General features: G+C 57.2%; 1 protein-coding gene across 4 annotated transcripts; it reads left to right on the plus strand.

The window, feature by feature from the left end:
* Positions 1-9965: 9965 nt before the first annotated feature.
* Cabp2 (calcium binding protein 2) lies at positions 9966-15396 on the plus strand. Of its 4 annotated transcripts, XM_077797414.1 has the most exons (8): positions 10057-10069; positions 10522-10727; positions 12761-12791; positions 13258-13334; positions 13616-13742; positions 14189-14298; positions 14392-14539; positions 15196-15396. In XM_077797414.1, exons 2-8 carry the CDS (start codon positions 10566-10568, stop codon positions 15219-15221), a joined length of 681 nt encoding a protein of 226 aa, XP_077653540.1. In that variant the 5' UTR covers positions 10057-10069; positions 10522-10565; the 3' UTR covers positions 15222-15396. The 4 variants fall into 4 exon arrangements, with proteins under 4 accessions (XP_026252354.2, XP_077653540.1, XP_077653542.1 ...); XM_026396569.2 differs by lacking the exons at positions 10057-10069; positions 13258-13334 and adding an exon at positions 9966-9984 and having other exon boundaries at positions 13608-13742; XM_077797416.1 differs by lacking the exons at positions 10057-10069; positions 10522-10727 and adding an exon at positions 11860-12163.
* Positions 15397-21929: the final 6533 nt, after the last annotated feature.

Below are 21929 nucleotides of genomic sequence, written 5' to 3' on the forward strand. Positions count from 1 at the left end.
CCCGGAGTCCGGATGCACCATTCGCCTCACAGTCTGGGCTCTTCCACGAAAGGGCAAACCCTTGGGTGAGCTGAGGCCAGCCCCTTGAACCGCCCCCCCCATCCTTCCTCAACAGTAGCTGGGAGGGCCAGGAGCTCCTGCTGACCCAGTGGCTCTCCTGGCCACCAGACACCCCACTCCCCAGGCAGGGAGCAAGTCCAGGCCCTGTCTTTAAATGTTTCCTCCTTGAAATGTGAGCCATCCACTGGGTGTGGTGGCACACGCCTGTGACCTCAGTGGCTCTGGAGCTGAGACAGGAGGATCCCGAGTTCAAAGCCAGCCTCAGCAAAAACAAGGCCCCAAGCAACTCAGTGAGACCCTGCCTCTAAATAAAATGCAAAATAGGGCTGCTGGGGATGGGCTCAGCGGTTGAGTGCCCCTGAGTTCAATCCCTGGTACCAAAAAACAAAGAACCATCCCCACCCTAATTGGCTGCAAGCCCAGCCTTTCTCTTGACCTCCCGCCACCAGGTAACTAGGGAGAGGAACCGCGTGGGACCTTCTGCAGTTACTTGGTATCAGAATACAAAAGATCACACCTGGGGAGGGAGCTGCAGCGTCCCCACACCTTGGCCACACTCCTTGGACCCTGTGCGCCATGCAATTGCCCATTTGGTGGGAGTCCGTCTGCCCTGGGTGAAGGGGGCAGACGCCCGTGGACTGGGGTCACGCTGCCCCTCCTGGCCTGGTGCTGGACCAGTGTCCACTTTATGTTTGAATATCGCCCTTGCCGCTCTGCCACTGTGACTCATTTCTAAAATGACATGTTTCTTCCTCTTCCTCTCCCCCGGCTCCTGCCTAATCCCTCCCCCTCTCTGGTCTCAGGGGAAAGGGTCCCCTTTCCCGCCCATCCTAGGCAGTTATCTGTCCCTGAGCACACACCCAACACAGGACCCAAGGATTCAGACTTTGAGGATGGCAGCAGAAGGTCTCAGAAAGACCGTCTCCCAGGTTAACAAGTGAATTTGACTCCGACCGAGCACACGTGACGCGCAACCCCTAGACCCCGTTCCCCTCTGTGGGCAGAACCCAGCCCCCAGCACAGGAGGCCCCTGTGCTCCTCCTGTGCAGGCAAAGCAAGAAACACTTCTTTTTCCTTTTTCTCAAAACCATGTCCTCGCTACTGGATTGGCTTCGGGGACAAGGACCAAGTTGACAGCGACAGTGTCATCCTCAGAAGGTCGTACGCAGTCAACTGGAACTTGGAGCAGCTTTCCGGCAGGCGAGACCTTGGGAACAGTGATGTGTGCCTGGGATTCCATGGGACAGGGCTGGCCTCTCTGTACCTCTGGGTCGATCGCCAGGCCACTTTCCGACCCCTCCTGTCCCCTCCAGTCCTCCTCATCTCACCCCCTGTGCCAACGGTGTCAGGCAGGCTCAAGGACTCGGCAGGAGGTGCTCAGGAGGGACAGAGCAGGCTGGGGCTGGGACTGGGCAGGGGCGGGGGCCCTCAGGGCCAGGGTGAGGCCCCTTTGAGCTGAGGGAGCCCCTCAATCCCCGGGGCGCGGAGCAGCAGGAGGCACCCCGGACTCCAGGCTGCCCGGGGCTTCTCACATTTGTGGCCCGCTGGCCGGCTACACACCGGCTGTGTGTCCACGTGTCCGTGACAGTGGGTGACCCGTGAGAACGGCAACACGAGCTGTGGGAGTGTCCCGGTGGGTGTGTTGGCCTGGATGGACCCTCCCAGGGCACCACTGTTCCGTCTCTTCTCAGGTCAGGTGGCTGCCGCGTTGCTCACACCGTGACCCCTGTCCTGAAGGCAGCCCTGGGTGCGACCAGGGGTCCGGGGCTTTGTGCTCCTCTCTCTCTCCTGGAGTCCAGCACCGGTTCCCTGCAGAGTGGCCCAGACACCCGCCCTGCCTCGCCCTCCCCAGGGAAGCTCCTCCATGACCACAGCACGGCTTCCTTCCACTGTTTCTGAGGGTTCCCCAGGGCGCCCCTCTCCCAGGGGAGGCCAAGCAGAATCGCATGCGGAGGAGCACGGAGGCCAGGAAGGCCTTGGGCCAGGCGCTGAGAGCCGGGGTCCTCCACCAGCCAGGGCCAGCAGGCTGCGGTCAGCGAGGGCGTCTGCAGGGCAGGGGCACGAGGGGCTTGAACCAGGTGAGGAGGGGGTGTGGCGGCTTCAGGGACAGGACACTGGCCGCTCCCCAGCTCTGGCTCTGCTCTGGTGAACTGGCCCACCCCAGGCCTCCGTTTGCCCTTCTGAGAAATGGACCCAGGACAGGCTGGGAGGGGCCAGACCCAGTGCTCACCTGGGCAGCCACAAGAAGCCCTGGCCCCCAGGTTCTGGGCCAGCAGGGTTTCAAAGGTTCAGGTGTCCTGGACGCTCCTGCACACACTGGGCCTTCCCGCCTCACCAACAGGAGTGATTCCGGCTGGGAGCAGACTGACCAGGACTGACCAAGGTGACCCCCTACCCGTCCGCACCAGCCTACAGCCCTGCTCACGTGGTTATGAAGAAGGTGGAGCCTGTCCTCCACCACGGCCACCAGTGCCACTTCTCGCAGGTCTCTGTCACAGAGCTCTAGGCCAGTGGCCAGGCAGTGGACTCAGGTTCTGTCCTCGCCCCTGAAGCCCGAAGGCCCCTCTGGTCCATTGCTCTGGGGGCACTTTTCTGCCCACCCTGGCTACTGGCAGTCTGCAGGCCCACGGCCTATATCCAGCCAAAGCTGTGCCTGTTTCACAACTGTCCCCCAGGCCTGTCCCCGCAAAGGACAACTGAAGCTCAGGTGTGTGCCTCCCTCAGCCAGAGGCTGGGTGTCTGTGGGGACCCACACAGATTCAGACACGAAGGCTGGTGTCCATATGTGTCACGGCCAGCTTGAGGCATGAGAGGAGGAGGCAGGCCTCTGTTCTCCCCGGCCTCTGTTCTCTCCCGGCCTCTGTTCTCCCTGGGGCCTCTGTTCTCCCCGGGCCCTCTGTTCACTCCCAGCCTGTGTTCTCCCCCAGCCTGTGTTCTCCCCCGGCCTCTGTTCTCCCCCGGCCTCTGTTCTCCCCGGGGCCTCTGTTGGCTCCAGGTTCTGCAGAAGTTGGGGTGGCCCAGGTCCTGGGTGCTCCCACCACTTCCCTGTGCCCTCTCTCTGGTTGCCACACCTTCTTAGACCCTGGGCTTCCCAGACACCCCTTTCCTAATCGACGAGAAGGGTCAGGTCTCTCCTGAAGCCATGTTCCTGCCACTCTGAAACAAGGCCACCTGCCCGCCCTGAACCTGGGCCTTCCAGCTTCGCATGTGGCCAGAGCGGGAAGCAAGGGGCAGGGGGTCGACTCGGAAGCCCCTGGCCTCACCTGCACAGGGGCTGGTGGCCGTCTGCATACTGGGCACTGCAGACCACGGCATGCCACAGCTCTGCCCCTACCCCGTACCCCACAGCCCTCTGGAACCCAGGCCCTGGGCCTTCTCCGAGGCACCTGGCCACTCTCCGGTTGGGCAGGATTTGAGGAGCTGCAGCTCAGGCCCCAGGAGGTGGTGCCAGCACCTGCAGGAATCCTTCTTGACTGGGCCACCCCAGGCCACAGGACTCACTGAGGGAGAACCCCAGGTGACCCAGGAGTGAGGTCCCTGCCCTGGAACTTGGGAGCTGCCTGCACAGCTGGGACCTGGCATGGTGTGTGAGGGGTGCCGAGCCAGGCTGCCGCCTCCCTGGTCACTCCTGAGGCCCAGCGCAGGCCCACCAAGGTGTGGTCACTCACAGACGAGTCTGTCTCTGAGCAGGCCTGTGACCAGGTATCCAAGGTCACCCCTGCTTCCAGCTCTGGCCCCAGCAGGGCAGCAGTAGACCATGCCCGGGTGGAGGGACAAGACAGGGCATAGGGACAGCACAGAGGCCCTGCCTCACGGCAGCCCGGGGGCAGTGGAGACAGGACGGAACCCCAGCTTGGGAAGGGAAGGAGCTGGAGAAAAGAGGAGGCCAGGACCCCACCCAGGGTCCCGGGGCCACTGAGCGGCCAGAACAGCCCTCCCTGGGCCTGGGTCCCCCTGAGGGAGCTGGGGCTGCACCCCAGGGGAGGGGTTGGTCCGGGATCAGGGAAAGCACAGCAAGGAGGCCCCTCTGGCTGCAGGGCCCAGGGCAGGGAGCTGGGGATCAGGCCCAGGAATGGAGGGTGGCTCTGCCTGGACCCACCCGCCCCGGGCAGACCCTGCTCACCCGTGGACAGAGCAGGGCAAGTGCCACAAGAAGTGGGCAGTGGACCAGAGGCCTTGCTTCCACCCCTGGCTCCACCCCAGCCACAGGCCAGGTTTGGGAGCTGGGTGCGGCAGGTCCCAGGCAAAGAAGTGCTGGTTGTGGTATCAACAGGGCTGGGCAGGCCCCAGGCCCACCTGCCCACCTGAGGGTGTACCTGGCCAGCAGGGCAGTGGCTTTGCCAGAGGCAGCCACACAGCCTCACACACGTCACAGCTCTTCATGGCCACACGGGGACAGGACTGAGTACCCTGCACATCCCTAGATCCCCAGCACCAGCACATAGTAGATGCTCAGTAAATGCTTCTTGCAGAACCGAATGCAATTTCAACAAATAAACATCCATTTTCCCATCCTATCTCTGGGACAAGAGCAAATCCTTAGGGACTGGAGAAGACTGAGAACTTGACATACACTTTACAGAAGAGGAAACTGAAGCACAGAGAGGTTGACTGCTGTGCACAAGGTCACACAGCTGGCCTGGTCTGGCTGACTCCAGGGACCTTGCTCTTGGCCTTCATTCTTTCCTCTTTTGAGACCCTGTTGTAGAAGGAAACTCGAATGTGTTACCCGGTGTGTCCCTCTGTGACATAAAATTATGTTAAGCTGAAGGCAATTGAGAAGCAGCAAGCACAGGAAAAGCTCTTTATCTCGACCCCCTTTCTCCCTAAAGGCAGGATGTAAATTCTCCTTTATTGGAAAAAACTCTAGAACCTGCAGACCAACCTGCTTCATTAGTTTCCTGCCATGAGTCCGCCTTCCTGTGGCCCCACCCCTGCTGCAGGCGGAGACAGCCCTGCGTCCTGCCTTTCTCTGGAATCTCCTGCTCTATGCTGGGGGGGGTGCCGGGTACTGGGGTGTGTGTGGGGGGCTCCCTACTAAGAACTCAGGAAGGCTGAGCAAAGCCTCCTTTTCCCTCCCCTGTGTGGTCCTGCTGAGTCCCAGAGGCCGGGCTGGGGACACAGGCAGGGCCTCCTGGGCCTGGAAGGCTCCATCCTGGCCCCTGGCTCTCCTGCCTGGTGTCGCCCTGGCTGCCCCCTCCCCACAGGCTCTCCAGGCACATCCTGCCGGAGCCCCAGGGAGGGAGCCTCCCTACCCAGAGCCCCACCCCACGCAGGGGCGCCCCCTGCAGCCAGGGCGCAGGGTTGCAGCACTTCCCCAGCCCCACCTGAGCATAGCTGTCTGGGGCTGGGCGGGTGGAGGAGGTGGTGGCTGAGCTGGGCTCTCATCCCACTCACAGCTGGGGGAACATCTGCCCGGCACGGAGCCGCTTACAAAGAGCTTTCATACAAATGATCTCCTTTCATCTCCAGGAGAACCCTGGGAGGGAGGGAATCCTGTCCCCGTTATACAAAGGAGGGCACCAAGGCTCGGCTCCCCTCAGCAGCTCTAGTCCACACACACACCCTCCCGCTGTGCAGAAGCATCACTAGGAGAGCAGGTGCAATGACTTGGACAAGTGTCCCCCAAAAGCCTGTGTGTCGTAGACTAGGCTGCCATCTGTGCTGCTGGAGGAAGGAAGTGGTGGAGCCTTTAAGAGGTGGAGTCTAGTGGGAGGAAGTTAGGTCACAGGGGCGGGCCCTTGAAGGGGCTACGGGGATCACACCCCCTTCCTCTCCCTCTCTCTGCTTTCTGTCCATGAGATGAGCGGTTCGTCCACATTCTCCCACCATGATAAACCATCTATCTCATCCCAGGCCCAAAGGCCATGGGACCACGTGATCATGGTGAGACTAGGAGCCAAAAAACCTTTCCTCTTTTTAACTTGATGTATTTCAGGTTGTTTGTTATAGTAATGGAAAGCTGACTAACTCAGCAAGACACCCTACAGTCCATATCAAGCCAGACACCTGTGCAGGCTATCCCTCAGAATGGCTCTGCTCTCTGCTGTGGCACTCAGGTAGCTGGCTGTCTTTACCCCCAGTCCTCTGGATTCACAGGCCCAGGCTGTGGTAGGGCTCTGTGACTGCCCTGGGCCCCCTCTTCTGGGTCCCAGGTCAACAGACCAGGCATCTCCCACTGCCCATCTCCAACCTCCAATCCATGCGACATCGGCACCTGTTTTTGGTGGGTTTTAAATACATACGTAAGCAGCCTTGTTATGTAAAATTCACTCTTCTACAATGTACACTCTGTGGGTTTAGTAATTCGGCATTGTGTAATGGTGTCCCCGCTGTCTAATTCCAGAATGTTTCATCATGCCTAAAACGAAACCCTGCACCCATTAGCGGTCCCTCCTCCTCCTCCCTCCCACCAGCTCCTGGCAACCGCTAATCCCCTTTCTGCGTCCATGGATCTGCCTCTATTGGACGCGTCCTGTGGACAGAATCATACCGCATTTGGACTTTGGTGACGGGCATCTTTCACTTGGCACAACATTTTTGAGGTCCATCCCTGGTGTGGCTGTGTCTGGGCCTCTGTGTTTTTATGGCCCCAGACGATTCCATCGTATGGACCTAGCACTTGGTTTACTCATTCCCCCCTCGATGGACACTCAGGTGGTTTCCCTCTCTGGCCACCATGCATCACGCTTCTAGGAACAATGACTCACAGTTACTCCCCGTGAGCCTGGGTTGCCGCAGTCTTGGCTGGGCACAAGATCACGAGCCACTCACACCTTGTAGATTCAAACAGCAATTCTTTATTCCCGAACTCACACCGGCCCTGTACAAACACGTTCTGGGGAAATCCAAGTTCTGGGCCCACACAATTCACGTCCCAAATTACTTTCTCAATTCCACGAGAACTCAACGGGAACTCCAGCAGCAGGATACGCCCTATTCCCAGCAGCAATAACCTTAAACCTGGAACTTCCCTAAACCCAGATTGTCTTAAACCGGGAACCCCCTAAACTTGTCTTAAACCGGGAACGCCTTAAACCCAAGGAGCGGGATACTTCCTAAAACCTGCAGGAAACACCCTAAACCTGGATCCACCCTGGTCCTTGAGCAGGGTCACCTTTCTCAAACACACATGCAAGGTCACAGCGGATTTCCAAGGCAAGTCCATTTAACATGGGGTACGCTGGCAAGGAAATTTCGATGCGTCATTCCTACTTGGCAATGGCCCTCAGCACTGGGTCTTCATTTCCCATGCATCCACACTTTGGAGTGGACTTGCTGGGTGGCACGGTCACTCCATCGCAGGCACCGCCCGACTCTGCGTGGCAGCCATGCCATGGGGGAGGATCCCACCACACCCTCCCCAACGCTCGCCCTCGTCTGTCTGGCTGGCTTCAGCTGTCCTGAGGATGTGAAGGGGGACCTCTGTCGCCCTCTGGGTGCTGGTGACCAGGCGCCAAGCTCTGGGTTTGGCTGGTGAGGAACAGAGTGGAGGAGGAGGCGCCCCCTTTGCCATCAGAGCAGCCAAGTTCAGAGTGAGGGAGAGACAGACGTGGTCTCCGTTCATACCACGGGTCCTGCAATGAAAGGGCTGACTCCATCGGAGACATCCAAGGGGGGAAGACACGGTCTCTACTCTGAGGGACTCTTTTCTACTCTAAGGGATTTTTTTTTTGTACTGAAGATTGAAACCAGGAACCAAGGGTGCTTTTCCACTAGGCTCCATCCCTAGCCTTTTATTTTTTATTTTGAGACAGGGCCTCGATAAATTGCAGAGGCTGACCTCAAACTTGGGATCCTCCTGCCTCAGCCTCCCCAGTTGCTGGGATACCACACAGAATACTATGGGACTCTCTTGATGAAGAATATAAGACCTTCACCTGCAGTATACCCACCCAGTCATCTAGCCACTTCCATTCATCTGTCTGTCCATTCACCCAATGATCATCCATCCAGCAATCAAATGTTCAACCACAGGCTGGGGCCATGGCTCAGTGGTGGAGCGCTTGCCTAGCATGCATGAGGCACTGGGTTCGATCCTGAGCACCACATAATAATAAAGATATTGTGCCCACCTATAACGAAAAAATACTTTAAGAAAAATGTTCAACCACTAGTGCATCCAAACATCCACCTCCCCATTTACCCACCTACTCATCCTCTGCCTTCCCACCCATCTAGCCACTCATCTAACCAAACATCCACCCAGCCGTCTATCTGTGCAATCATCCATCCATCCATCACCAACCAGTTAGCCAATCAAATCATCCATCCATCACCAACCAGTTAGCCAATCAAATCATCCATCCATCCATCACCAACCAGTTAGCCAATCAAATCATCCATCCATCACCAGCCAGTTAGCCAATCAAATCATTCAGCCAGCCAACCGCTAACCAGTCGGCCAATCAAATCCTCGATCCATCCATCTATGCATTTTCCCATCCACTTATCCTCCATCTACCCAACCATCCAACCATCTGTCCATCCATTTACCTTTCCATCTATCTGTCCATCCACCCATCCATCCGTTTAATCATCCATCCTTCCAATAACCAGCCATTCACACACCAGCCCATGAAGCCCATGCCCCCCAACCCCAGGACCATCTACCAGGGAACTGTCCTTCACACACTCCTCATGCACCCCCTCCCATCAGTCCAACCGCTGAGCCCCCTGTCCTGCACACCAGAACTGGGACCCCAGTGTGGCTAAGTCCGTTCAGGCAAGGAAGTGGAGGTCCACAGGATGGACACTCCAGGACACTGAGCGCTGAACACAGCCAGGAGGCACTTCCAAGCCAACTTCCTCCTCCCCTGGCGTCAGCGCCTTTGCTCTGGGATTGCCATCCTCCCACCAGCCACCACCCGGTGACTATGGGTCCTTCTTGGGACACGCATTTCCCACCACTTCCACCTTCTCAGAGGCAGATACTCATCAACCACCATCATTCAGATAAGGAAACCAAGGCGTGCAGGGGTGACATAGCTTTCCCAGGTGACACAGTGACCGCCTGGGAGAACCCAGGCCTGCCGCTCCTTCCTGCAACCTGAGGCGTGTTTACGGGGTGCTGCTGCTGGGGGGACTGTGCTCCCCTGTCTCCGGGTGCAGGGAGGCCACAGCGGGTGAAAGGCTGAGTCCATGTAAATGCTCACAGAGTCCTTCCCACCCCTGGCCAGCAGGGCTGTCCGGGCGCGTGGGGGCTGTGCCTCTGCCTGCACGGCCACCCCTCTCCCTTTGCTGATCACCCCATCACCCTCTCAGCCGCCAGTCACAGCAAGGTCTCCCTCTTGACAGCTGTGAGACCCCTGCCTGCACCTCCCCAGCTATGGTGACCGCTTTGCCCAGTGTGTATCTCCACCAGCGGGAGGGACTGGCTCCCAGCACCCAGGAGGGTACTCAGCGGACACTGGCGGAAGGCTCGCCCCCTCTGACATGTCTCTGACCTCTAGCCACTCCTTCCTGCTCTCTCCAGATGCCACTAACTCCTCCTGCTGTCCTGAGGGCCTCCACCCAACGGGCCCTGACGATTCCAGCACCTGAGACACCGAAGTTCATGGCTGACCTCAGCACTTGCCCAGGACCAGGCCGGGCTAGACATTGGCGGTGGACGCCCAGAGGATCCCCCACCCCTCGCCTCCTCCCCAGAGCCTCCCTGAGGGGCGGCCTGTGTCGCAAATGCATGGAGGCTCCTCGGTGGCCTTCTCTGTGAGAGACGTGCCTGAGAGCAAGGTCCCCAGGACGGGAGGGGTTTAGCATGTGGCCCTAGCGGCTGGCCCAGGGCAGGATCCCACAGGCCTCAGACATTGCAGAGGGAACCCATGAACGGATGGCCAGCCAGGCCAAGAGAGGCAGAGCCCCAGCTGAGGTGGCAGGCAGCTGGAGGGATCTGGTTCCCTTCGACAAAGGCTGGTGCAGGGACAGGTGAATAAATCATGAAGGGCTGCAGAAGGGCAGGGCAGGACAGCTGACCTCATTCTGGGAGTCGAGGAGCAGGCAGGTCCAGGTGGTGAGTGAGCAGGGCGGGCGCAGGGCACAGGAGGCCGAGGGGCTGCCAGCCCCTGCACTCTTCCTCCGGAGGAACAGGAGGCTGTGGCCAGCAGCGGGTGGAGGCCACCGAGACTCGGGGGAGTCACAGAGACGGTGGCAGGGCTGGGGTGGAGGGTGAGTGGGACACAGAACTGGGGACCCTGGGCCAGAGGGGTGGACGCAGGACAGGTGGGAGAAGGAGGCCATATCAGATGGGAAGGCACGGACCCAGGTCTGCAGGGCCCGGGTGGAGCCCCGGGGGCAGCCAGAAGCCCACCTGAGGCCTGGGGGGCGGCAACGTGGGAGAAGCAGGAGTTCCAGGAGGGCTTGTGCCAGGCCACCAGGGCCGGGAGGGAGCCCGGCCTCCGAGGCATGGACTCAACTAGCCACAGAGGGAGGACACTGGGAAGCCACTGAGCCACCCACCCACAGGACAAGGAGACAGCAAGGCCCAGAGGAGGTGCAAGCCCCAGGTCATGGACCTGCCCCAGGGCCCAGCGGCCAGCAGCACCCCTTCGGAGGACCCCAGCCCCGCTGCAGGCACTGCAGGGCCCAGCCAGGCCCCTGCCAGCCCAGCAGCCAGCAGGAGGGCGCTCCTCCGGGAGCTTGAGGCCCAGGTGCAGGCGGCCTACGGGCAGGTAAGGGGGCACCGTCCTTGACTGAGGGAGCACAGGGACCCTAAGCCTCCAGGGGGATCCCTGTAGAACAGACCCAAGGCCAGGGCCGGGAAGAGACCAGGACACACATGGCCAGAGGCGTCAGGAGGTCAGCAGAGGCCAAGGGAGCCTCTCCCCACCTCTGTCCACACTGAGCGGCCACCCCCAGCACTCAGTCAGCCCCTTCAGCCCGGGGACCAGGGCCAGGGCTGACCCGGGCGACGGGCACGAAGGCAGGCAGGCCAGAGGCTGTCTCAGGAAACAGTGGCCCTGCAGCTGGGGCCGGGGGCTTCCTGGGCTGGGCCAAAGTGGCCTCCTCTCTCTTGAGAGCTGGCGGGATTTAGCTACTGTCCTGAGGGAGAGGGTGCCCGGACACTGGGCACCTGGGAGCCCGCTTCCTCCTCCCAGACCCCCCAAGACATGAAGCTTCTCCTGATGGGAGAGGTCAGGGGCAGGTGGGAGGAGAGGGGCCCGGGCAGACCCTCAGGGCCAGCAGAGCCAGGCTGCGCCTTCCAGGGGGCCTTGGGCCCCAAGTGGCCCCCCTGCCTTGGAGATGCTCAGAGATAATCCTGGATTAGGACCCAAGCCCCGGGCCCAGGCCCCCCGCCTGCCCACCCGCCCCATCTTCCCCACAAAACCCTGGGAAAATCCCTCGGTGCTCTCGGCTGTCGCTGGGAGCGGCTGAGGCTGGCAGGACCCGCAGCTCCCGCCGGGACACAGCCCCGGCATGGTTCAGGGGCCCATGGGAAACTGTGCCAAGCGGCCCCGGCGCCGGGGGCCTAAGGTAGGAGGCCGAGGGGGAGGAGCCGGGGTGGCCCTGAGGGCGCAGGTGGCGGGCCAGGGTCGTGGGGCGGGCTGCAGTGAAAGGTGGGGACGGAGGGGATGTCTGCTCGCCACCCTCAAGCGTCGTTTTCTCCTGGACGACCCCAGGCTTGGCCCACTCCCGGTGGCCCACGCGGGCTGCTGGCTCCGGCTGCGGCCCTGCTCTCCGCTAGCCGGGCATGGCCAGTGTGGCCCAGAGCTGGCACCCGGGTCTCCTTTCCCCAGTGAACCTGGCCAAGTCCCTGGCCTTTCCTGGGCCTCAGTCTGCCAGCTGAGCAGCTGGGGACAGACGTGCCCAGACCAGAGGGCGGAAGGGCAAGGCTCCTGCGCGCCCTGGGCCCCTGCCCACTGCCTGGCGCTGGGTTCCAAAGGCGGACCTGAGGCTTGGGGAGGAGCCACCAGGCCGCTGCCCCAGCTCACGGCCGGCTCTGCTGCAGGACCCCTGGCAGTGGCCTGGCTTCCCGCTAGGGAGCTCCCAGCCCGGCCCTGGCTCCAGTCCAGAGGAGCCCGGCAGTGCCCAGGGCTACTCGGTGCTCGGCAGCCTGGTGGGGTCGGCCTGCATCTTCCTTCGGCCCAGCATCGCCGCCACCCAACTCGTATGTACGGCCGCGGCCGCCAGCCCAACGCCCTTGGCTCTGAACGGGAGAGAGAGGACGGGCGCAGGGTGTCATCAAAGCAAACGCAGGGCACTCCAGGGGTGGGGTGGGGGCAGAGGGCAGCTCCAGGAACAGAGAAGAGCTGGAACACCGGAGGAAAGAGACGGGGTGGGGACCCAGAGAGGCAGCCCCCGAGGCAGGGAGCATCTCGGTGGTGAGCACCTGCTTGGCTCGTGCCAGGCCCTGAGTCCCATCCCCAGGATTGAGAGAAAAAGAGAGGAGGAGGAGGAGGAGGAAGGGCGACCCACCCAGGGGTGAGCCGGCAGAGTGGCCCGGCCGAGAACAAGACACAGTGACACTGATGCCAGCAGGGTCACACCAGAGCCTCGACCTGATGCACCTCTGCCCAAAGGAGCCCCCAAATGGGGTGGTGACCTAGGGTGGCCCTAGGTACAACCTGGGCGGGTGGCAGGGAGAGGGCACCAGGAGGCCCCTGGGTCTGCTGTGGGGTGTCCTGGGTGGGCACCCCAGGGACAGGAAGGAAAGGAGCAGCCGCTGGGTGGTCCAGGGAACGCCTAACCCATCTGTGTCCCCCAGGACCGGGAGCTGCGGCCCGAGGAGATTGAAGGTAAAGGTTTGAGAAGGGAGGGGGCTGGGGTGCATAGGCAGGGCACCAGGTGGGGACCTCAGGAGTCTCCAGGAGGAGCCAGGAGCAGGAGGGAGGCCAGGGGGACAGGTCTGAGGAAGTGGGGGGCAGATTGAGCAGGGAGAGGTGGCAGGCAGACCCCCCTCTAGCAGTCAGGTCCCTGGTCTGCTAACACCTCTGGGTGACCCCATGGGCCCAGCCTGTGCTGGGCTCTGGGAAACATGGCAGCTGGGATTTGGAGCAGAGAGTGTTCCAGAATGAGGCCCCCTGAGGTCGGGAGTCTGTCTGCGTCTTCCTTTCTCCTTCCCTTTCTCAACCACTGACCTACACCCCCCAGTCCTGTAAAACTTTTATTAATTTTTTTCTTATTTGGTACTTGGGATTGAACCCAGGGTACTTTACTACTGAGCCATATCCCCAGCCTTTTTTATTTTTTATTTTGAGACAGGGTTTCGCAAAGTTGCTGAGGCTGGTCTTGAACTTGTGATCCTCCTGCCTCAGCCGCCCAAGTCGCTGGGATTACAGGTGTGCGCCACCATGCCTGGCACTTCCTTTCTTTTTTTTATTCACTGCTACATCCCCAGTGCCCAGAGCAGACCCTGGCATATAGAAGATGCTCCTTAAATATTCACCAAAAGAAGAAATTTTTAACAAACAGCTTGTGCAAAGTTCCTGAGGCAGCAAATGGGAACTGACGTTTGGAAGGAGGGAATGATTGGACCAGGGGAGGAGAAGGGGCTGATCCAGGCTAGGATGCAGCGGGAGCAAAGGAGGGACTAACCCCACCCTGCCCGGCAGAGCTGCAGGCTGCCTTCCAGGAGTTTGACCGAGACCGGGACGGCTACATCGGCTACCGCGAGCTGGGTGCCTGCATGCGGACCCTGGGCTACATGCCCACCGAGATGGAGCTCATCGAGATCTCGCAGCAAATCAGTACGTGCTTCAAACCTGCCCCATCCCTAGTTCTCCAGACACCCTGCCAGGACCAGGAAAGCTGGTGGCCAGGACCAGGGTGACCATGCAGGCTGTCCCCAGAGCCCAGGGGCTAGGTTGTTCTCGAAGCAAGCATTCTGCCTCCCCCAAATCTACCATCCTCCAAGAGAGGTGGGGCAAGGCCAGGGCTGTCCTCCACAGAGAGGGAGGCAGTGTGAGGCCCCAGAGCGGCTCATGGCGCCAAGACCTCAGCGACGTCAGGAAATGGAGGGGCGAGGAGCGTCCAGGGAGCTCTAAACAGTGGCTCTCCTCTTCTCTTGGCCAAACCCGTGCCTCAGTTAGAGGCTGATGCCCAGGAAACAGAGGGGGGAAGGACCCATTTCTGAGGCTGGGACGAGGGCCGGGGGCAGAGGCTGGGGTCTCTAGCAGGTGGGTGTGACCCCCAGGTGGCGGGAAAGTGGACTTCGAGGACTTTGTGGAGCTGATGGGCCCCAAGCTGCTGGCAGAGACGGCAGACATGATTGGCGTCCGGGAGCTCCGGGACGCCTTCCGGGAGGTGGGCCTGGGGCTGGGGGGCAGGGCTGCGCGAGTCGGGGGCTGAGCAGGGCAGACCCAGTGGGTGACCCCAAGCCATGACCAACGGCCACAGTTCGACACCAACGGGGACGGCTGCATCAGTGTCGGGGAGCTCCGGGCGGCCCTCAAGGTCCTGCTGGGGGAGCGCCTCAGCCAGCGGGAGGTGGACGAAATCCTGCAGGACATCGACCTCAACGGGGACGGCCTGGTGGACTTTGAAGGTACCGCCTGACACACTTAGCAGTGCAGGCCCTGGAAGGTTCTTAAGAGATCAAGGACAAAGGGAGTGTCATCGCATGTGCCAGACCCTGCACTGAGCACACCCTTGTCCCTCCTGGTCAATCATTACTGAGAACCCAGGAGGAAGGGACTCGGTCATCCTCCAGGCAGGAGAGTCAACTCTCAGGAAAGCCTGGGAGCTTAGCCAAAGAAACAAAGGAGCCAACACTGGAATCTGGGCAGCGGATCTTGAACCCAATACTTTCCATATAAAGGAAAAACAAAGCTTGCGTAATAATCAGAAGCCAAGGAACATTGCTATGTAGAAATGCAGTCTCCAGGGGCTGGGGATGTAGCTCAGCTGGTAGAGGGCTTGCCTTGTATGCATCAAGGCCCTAGGTTCAATCCCCAGCACCACCACCAAAGAAAAATAAAAATAAAAGCACTCTCCAAAGTTGCATCTGAGTTTCCTAGTGGCCAAAAAGGTTCAGTTGCAAGAACTTTTTTGTCCATAAGACAAAGTTCCCTGTTCCTGGTCCTAAGGCTTATTCCCCATCTGATCCAGGGATCCCACTCTGGCCCACCCCAAGGTAGGCTTGTTGGCCTCACCCTCAGTGGGGTCAGAGGAGGACCTAAAACCTTGGCTTTGCCCTGGCAGAATTCGTGCGAATGATGTCTCGCTGAGCCTGTGCAGAAGCTGCAGGAAGCAGACAGGACACGAGGACCTCAGCCTCTGCCTGCCAGCGGGTTCCTTGAAGCCCATGTGGACAGCTGCGCCCGGCTCCTGCCTGTGGGTGCCCTTGTCTGTCTTCGGCCCTCACCCCATGTTTCCCTGACAATAAAGCCTCTTCAAGCCAGGGAGATGGCTCTGACCCCTTGCTTGCTTATCTGGGGGGCCCCAGTGTTTGGCCCCGAAGAGCTGAGGCCTGGGCTGTCCTCTTGGGCCACAAGCCCCCTTGATTGTGAGCAGCAGGCGGGTGGGGACCCTCTCTCCCTCCTCTCTGGATCATGGGACTGCTTGTGCAGGTCAGATGTGTCTTCCGCTTATCCTGAGCGGGGCTCCAGCGGCAGGGCTCTTCCCAAGCTCCATCCCAGTACTCCTGCAGCAGCCTGGGGCAGGCCGTGCTCAGAGGCCCCTCCAGAGCTTGGCCTTTGGCTTCAGGAGTGAGCAAGCTCGCTGACCCCCGCCTTGCCCTTCCTCACAGCCCCAGTTCCTCTCAGCTCTGCCTCCGGGGGATCCACAGACGCACCTCACTTCAAGCCTGCCCCAGACTTCAAAGCCATACCTTCCCCACGGAGGCAGCTGAGAGGCCGGGCGTCTGCGTCCATTCCTGCTGCTGTAACAAAATCCCTTAGACGGGCACTTTATAAACAGCATGAAGGCAGCGCTCATGGTTCTGGAGGCTGGGAAGTCTGAGGTCAAAGCCCAGGCAGACTGGCTCCACCTGCGCCAGGATGGCGCCTGGGCACTGCTTCCTCTGGGAGTGCTGAACACTATATCCTCAGGTGGGGAAGAGCAGAAGGAGCAAAATGCCTACCCAGTCCCCTGCAGACCTAATCCCATCCACAAGGCAGAGGCTTCTGGGCTAATGGCCTCCTGCAGAGCCCTCCTCCTGATGCTGTTGCACAGGGGATTCAGTTTCAATGTGAGTTTGGAATCCACATTCCAAATCACAGCATCGCGCCTAAGTGTCTTGTTAGGAGTCCTGCAGCCCCACCGCCCTCTCTCTCCACGCTCTGCTGGATTGTTCTGTCCTACTTATCTTTGCCACATCCTGTTCAGGACCTGGCCATGACCCACCCCCTCATTGTGCCCAGGATAACCCAGCTCCATTGCCTGGACCAGAGGGCTCCAGGAGCATGAGGGACACACGGTGATGATGAAGGATCCAGGCCCAGGGACTCTAAAGCCACAATGCCAACCAGGGAGGGGCCCTGGGACAAGTCTCAGCCTAGGACAGGTCAGGTGAGGGTACACCCAGGACGGATCTCTGCCTCTTCCAGCTGCAGGAAAGACCTGGTCTGCTGGGAGGGAGGACAAGCCCTAACCTTCGATCAAACGCTGGGAGCTCTCAGCGCCCTGGTGCTTACACCAAGGCCCTGGGCCAGAGCAGGCAGCCAGCCACCAGTGCCCTGCCCAGCCCAGAGCACAGACGCTGAGGTGCCAGGACTGGCTGCAGCTGCCCTAGCACCACTCGCCTGGTAGATCCCAATTAATTCTTAATCCTCAATTAGGCAATCCCTCCTGCCAAGCTGGCGGCCTGGGGACAAGCGTGAGTTGCCCCGGCCAGTGGCTTCTCGGGGAGCCTCACAGCTGGCACAGATGGTATCACTGCCCAAGATGATGTCCCTGCAGGACTGGAGGTAGTGATGGATAGGAGTCAGGGGAGAGCACAGCCCACTCAGGCTCAGCTGGCAGGCCCTGCAGTTGGGCCACAGAGGTCCCTGGGGTGGTCTTCATCTGGTTCAGTATGTCTGCTGCACTGGAAGTACCCTCATACCTGCCTCCCTAAAGGGCTTTATTCCAGAAGGTCCCAACAGACAACAGCTGGAGCAAGGATCAGGGCCAGGCAAGGAACAGCAGGCAGGCTGACCAGGATGAGCCAAGTGCCCCTTCCCACTGGCCATTGCCAGCAAGAGCAGGCCCAAGCTATCCAACCTGATTTCCAGACTCTGTAAATTGAGAGGTTTACAATAAATCCACTGTAAGTATTTTAAGAGTAGCGTGCATTCAGTAGGTGTGTAAATCTTAAATGTACAGCTGAGTGTATGTCCCCTTGGGTGTAACTATCATCCAGGTCGCATATTATGTCCACTTGTTGTATTTAAGAATAGCGTCAGGCTCAGGGAATCATTGTGAAGATGGTGCAGACTTGCCTGTGTACCCCACATTTAGCATCCTCTATGTATTTATTCAGGGTTCTCCAGAGGAAGAGAACAAATAGGAAAGACAGACAGACATCTGTTTATCAATCAGTGGATGAATAGGTAGATAGAGAAAAAGACAGATATCCTGTGAGGGAGAGGATCATGGGTACCAAGCACAGTTAGACAGAATAAAAGGAACGAGTTTGATGTTCTGCAGCACATCAGCGTGGCTTTAGCTCATGCTAACCCACCATAGAGTCTAAGAAGATCCAACATAAAGAGATGAGGAGGAGCTGGGTGCAGGGTGTACACCTGTAATCCCAGCAACTCAGGAGGCTGAGACAAAAGGATTGCAAATTCAAGACCAGCCTCAGCAACTTAGTGAGGCCCTCAGCAAATAAAAAATAAATAAAAAATAAAATGGCCTGGGGATGTGGCTCAGTGGCTAAGTACCCTGTGTGTAATCCCTGATAGAAAAAGAGGAGAAAAAGAAATGAGGAGAGGAAAAACAATGTTAGACTGATTTAATCAGTGTGTGCCATATGCATTTGTGGAAATATCATGCTGAAATCCATTAATATGTTAATAACTATATGACAATCAAACAAAATAATTTGTATAAAAAAGGTTAGCTGGGGCTGGGGATGTGGCTCAAGCGGTAGCGCGCTCGCCTGGTATGCGTGCGACCCGGGTTCGATCCTCAGCACCACATACCAACAAAGATGTTGTGTCCGCTGAGAACTAAGAAAAAAATAAATGTTAAAATTCTCTCTCTCTCTCTCAATCTCTCTCTCTCTCTGTCCCCCTCTCTCTCTCACTCTCTCTTTAAAAAAAAAAAAAAAAAAGGTTAGCTGGACTGGGGTTGTGGCTCAGTGGCAGAGCACTTGCCTAGCATGTGTGAGACACTGGGTTCAATCCCCAGCACCACATAAAAATAAACAAATAGATAAAGATATTGTGTCCATGTACAATTAAAAAATATTTTTTAAAAAAAGTTAGCTGCCCTCAGCTGCTCTTCAGCTGACTCCTGTAGCCCTCTGTCCTCCCCGACACTGGATATGTATTTGTTTCTTTTAGCACTTTCTTACTTCCTGGCCTTGCTAGACGCTCCAGGCTCCTCTTCTGTATTTCCTACCATTTTTACCTGGGTTCACATTTCTGGAGAATGGTATTAGAAACCAAGGTCTGGCCACAGCCCAAATTGCTTATTGCTTCTGGGCTGGGGGTGCTGCTTGCATCTCCACCTTCTCAGCTGATGGAGTGAGGAGACGTGGGTGTGTATACTACCCCGTTTATATATTCATGAAGATTTCTGAATGAAAGCCACTAGGATCTATATTAAGCTACACGGGAGTTCACACGATGCCTCCAACCCCGATCCATTTCACATGGATCCTTCAGCCTCTCCCCTGGCTTATCTGTAGCTTTTCATGCCAACGGGAGAAACCTGACTCCCACCACCCAGCTTCTATTCGCTGGGTTGTTCAACACGGGCGCACATGTGCACTGGTCTCGGCATCGTTGAGCTACAGGCCTGCAAATAACATTGTGTCAGCGAAACCCCCGTGCGCAGGTGCAGTTCCTCCTCCTTCAGCCTCCCAGATTCCACTCATTTCCAGGCCAGCCCCTGTTCCCCACCTGCCTTGGTGAGGTTCCCTTGTAATTTATAATTATTTGGTCATACTCCATACTGCATCCTGGGGTCCACCGACCTCCTAGATGATTCTTTAACATTCGCATGTATTAGAGTCCACTCACTGACAGATGCTTATTGTCTTCTCTTAACCATTACAGGCCCATATGCAATCGTTTCACTCCCTTAAAAAAAATGCCCTGACCTTTACCTATTCAATGGCACCTCCCCACTCCAGCGGGCAACCAGTGATCTGTTAACGTTCTGTATCATTTTCCCTTTTCCAGGATGTTCTACGATTGGAACCTTACAGTATGTGGCTTTATCAAACTGGTTCTCTCAATTACTATACAGTGGTAAAGTGCTTGCCTGAAATACACGAGGCTCTGGGTTCAAATCCAGACCCCCCCCACACACACAGATTTATCTATGTCTTTTTATGGTGAAAAGGTGATTTCTTTTATGACTGAATAATAGTCCATTGTACGGCTATGTCACAGTTTATTGACCTGCTCATCCATCAAAGATGGGCTATAGTTTGAATCCTGCATGTCCTCCAAGGGTGTATGTGTAGAAGGCTTGATCTCCAGCCTGTGGTGCCATTGGGAATTGGTGGAACCTTCAGGAGCTGGGGCCTGGTGGGGGAAGAGATGCATCACTAGCACCTCCTCTTCCTCTCTGGTCACCTCCCAGCCATCCCGAGGTAAACCAGCCTCCTCTACCATGTAGATGTGCCCAGTCACAATGTACTTCTTCAACACCAAGCAACCATAGACTAAACCTCTGAGACCATGAGACAAAAATGAATCTTTTCTCCCTCAATGTTGATTTTCTCAGGTATTTGGTCATAGGATGTGAAGCTGACTAGCACAAAGGGCATCCAGGTTGCCTCCGGTTTTGGAGATTATAAAACTGCTACATACGTTCACATGTGGAGACATACATTTCCCAGTTGGTTGGTTAATAAGCAGGCACACAATTGCTGGATGAGAGTAAGAATGTGTTTAATCTTGGAAGAAACCACCGACTGTCTTCTCAGGTGGCTGAAGATAAACAAGAGTTCCATGGCTTCGAGTCCTTGCCAGCAATTGGTGTTGTAAGGATCTGGCGGAGCGTCGGAGAAAGAGACCACACAAGAGACTGGCTCCATGCAATTGGCAAAAGGGGATTTATTGGGGATCCATTCCAGCGCGCTGGGGCTCCGTGCTCACTCAAGAAGGGAGAGCAGCCCGGAGCCCAGAGCAGAGGTCAAGCAGAGCTTAAGTACACTTTCTGGAGAGGGCGGTGGGCTTTGCATATATCAGAACAAATCATCATGAGGCGCGGGAAAATTGAACAACAACTCTGAGACGTGATTAGCACATTCATTGGTGGGAACAGGGGAACAGGGCGGGCGGGGGTGATTGGTCATTCCTAAGCGGGGTACACATTCAAACTGATTGGTTCGGGCCCTGTGACAAACTGCACAGGGCCCTAAGCTAAATGGCCAGTAGGGCGTTGTCTTAACTCTCTCAGGAATTTCAGGTTCTGGGTGTAAACGAGGAACTTAATAATACCTAATCTTTTACATTTTAATTCAAGCTTTCCAGCTTAGAAACTTTACCCTTTCAGTGTGGTCAGACTCTGGACTTGGCCATTCTGACAAGTGTGCAGGGGTGTCTCCTGCTGTCCATCCATTCACTGTTCTATGAAACTTTTCAAATATTTAGTAAATTGAAATAGTTATTCAGAGATACAATGTTGGCCACTACTATAAAGTTTTAGATCATTGAAAAGCCCAACAAGGGGCTGGGGATGTGGCTCAAGCGGTAGCGCGCTCGCCTGGCATGCGTGCAGCCCGGGTTCGATCCTCAGCACCACATACCAACAAAGATGTTGTGTCCGCCGAGAACTAAAAAAAATAAATAAATATTAAAAATTCTCTCTCTCTCTCTCTCTCTCTCCCCTCTTACTCTCTCTTTAAAAAAGAAAAAGAAAAAGAAAAGCCCAACAAGCCCATATGCAGGCTGAACTGAGCCTGTGGACTCAAAAACAAATTTTTGTTGTCTTCGCTTCTGATTTGGAGGTTGTCATGCTGAACATTTCCAAAAATGCAGGAGAGCAGCTGAGAGGAGAGAGTGAAAGGGTAAAGTTTCTAAACTGGAAACCTTGAATTAAAATGTAAAAGATTAGGTATTATTAAGTTCCTCTGTTACATCCAGATTCCTGAGAGAGTTAAGACAACGCCCTACTGGCCATTTAGCCTAGGGCCCTGTACAGTTTGTCACAGGGCCCAAACCAATCAGTTTGAATGTGTACCCTGCTTGGGAGTGACCAATCACCCCCACCTGCCCTATTCCCGCCAATGAATGTGCTAATCACGTCTCAGAGTTGTTGTTCAATTTTCCCTCGCCTCATGATGATTTGTTCTGATGTATGCAAAGCCTCCCGCCCTCCCCAGAAAGTGTACTCAAGCTCTGCTTGAACCACTGCTCTGGGCTCTGGGCCGCTCTCCCTTCCTGAATGAGCCTTGAGCCTCAGCGCGCTGAATTAGGATCCTCTTCAATAAACTCCCTCCTGCCCATTGCATGAAGCTGGTCTCTTGTGGTCTCTTTCTCCAACGATTCGCCGGATCCTTACAAGAGGACCCCCTGAAGCCTTGGCTGGGAGCTTGCACTATCCCCCTCCAGGTGGATAGGGTCCTCTCCCTGGGACAGACCACAGATGTCACTTCCAACCTCCCTGAAGGATCTCTGCTCCTCCTGCCACATGGCCCAGCCTCTAAGCAGAGATATCTAGTACAAGGTTCAGCCCCACCTCACCTCCCAAGCAAACCTTCTTTCCCAAATATGGGTGTTAAGGACTGAATGTCCCCTAAGTTCATATGCTAAAGCCCTAGTCCCCAATGTGGC

Source organism: Urocitellus parryii, chromosome 4 (assembly GCF_045843805.1).
Source record: "Urocitellus parryii isolate mUroPar1 chromosome 4, mUroPar1.hap1, whole genome shotgun sequence".
NCBI classification, from domain to species: Eukaryota; Metazoa; Chordata; class Mammalia; order Rodentia; family Sciuridae; genus Urocitellus; species Urocitellus parryii.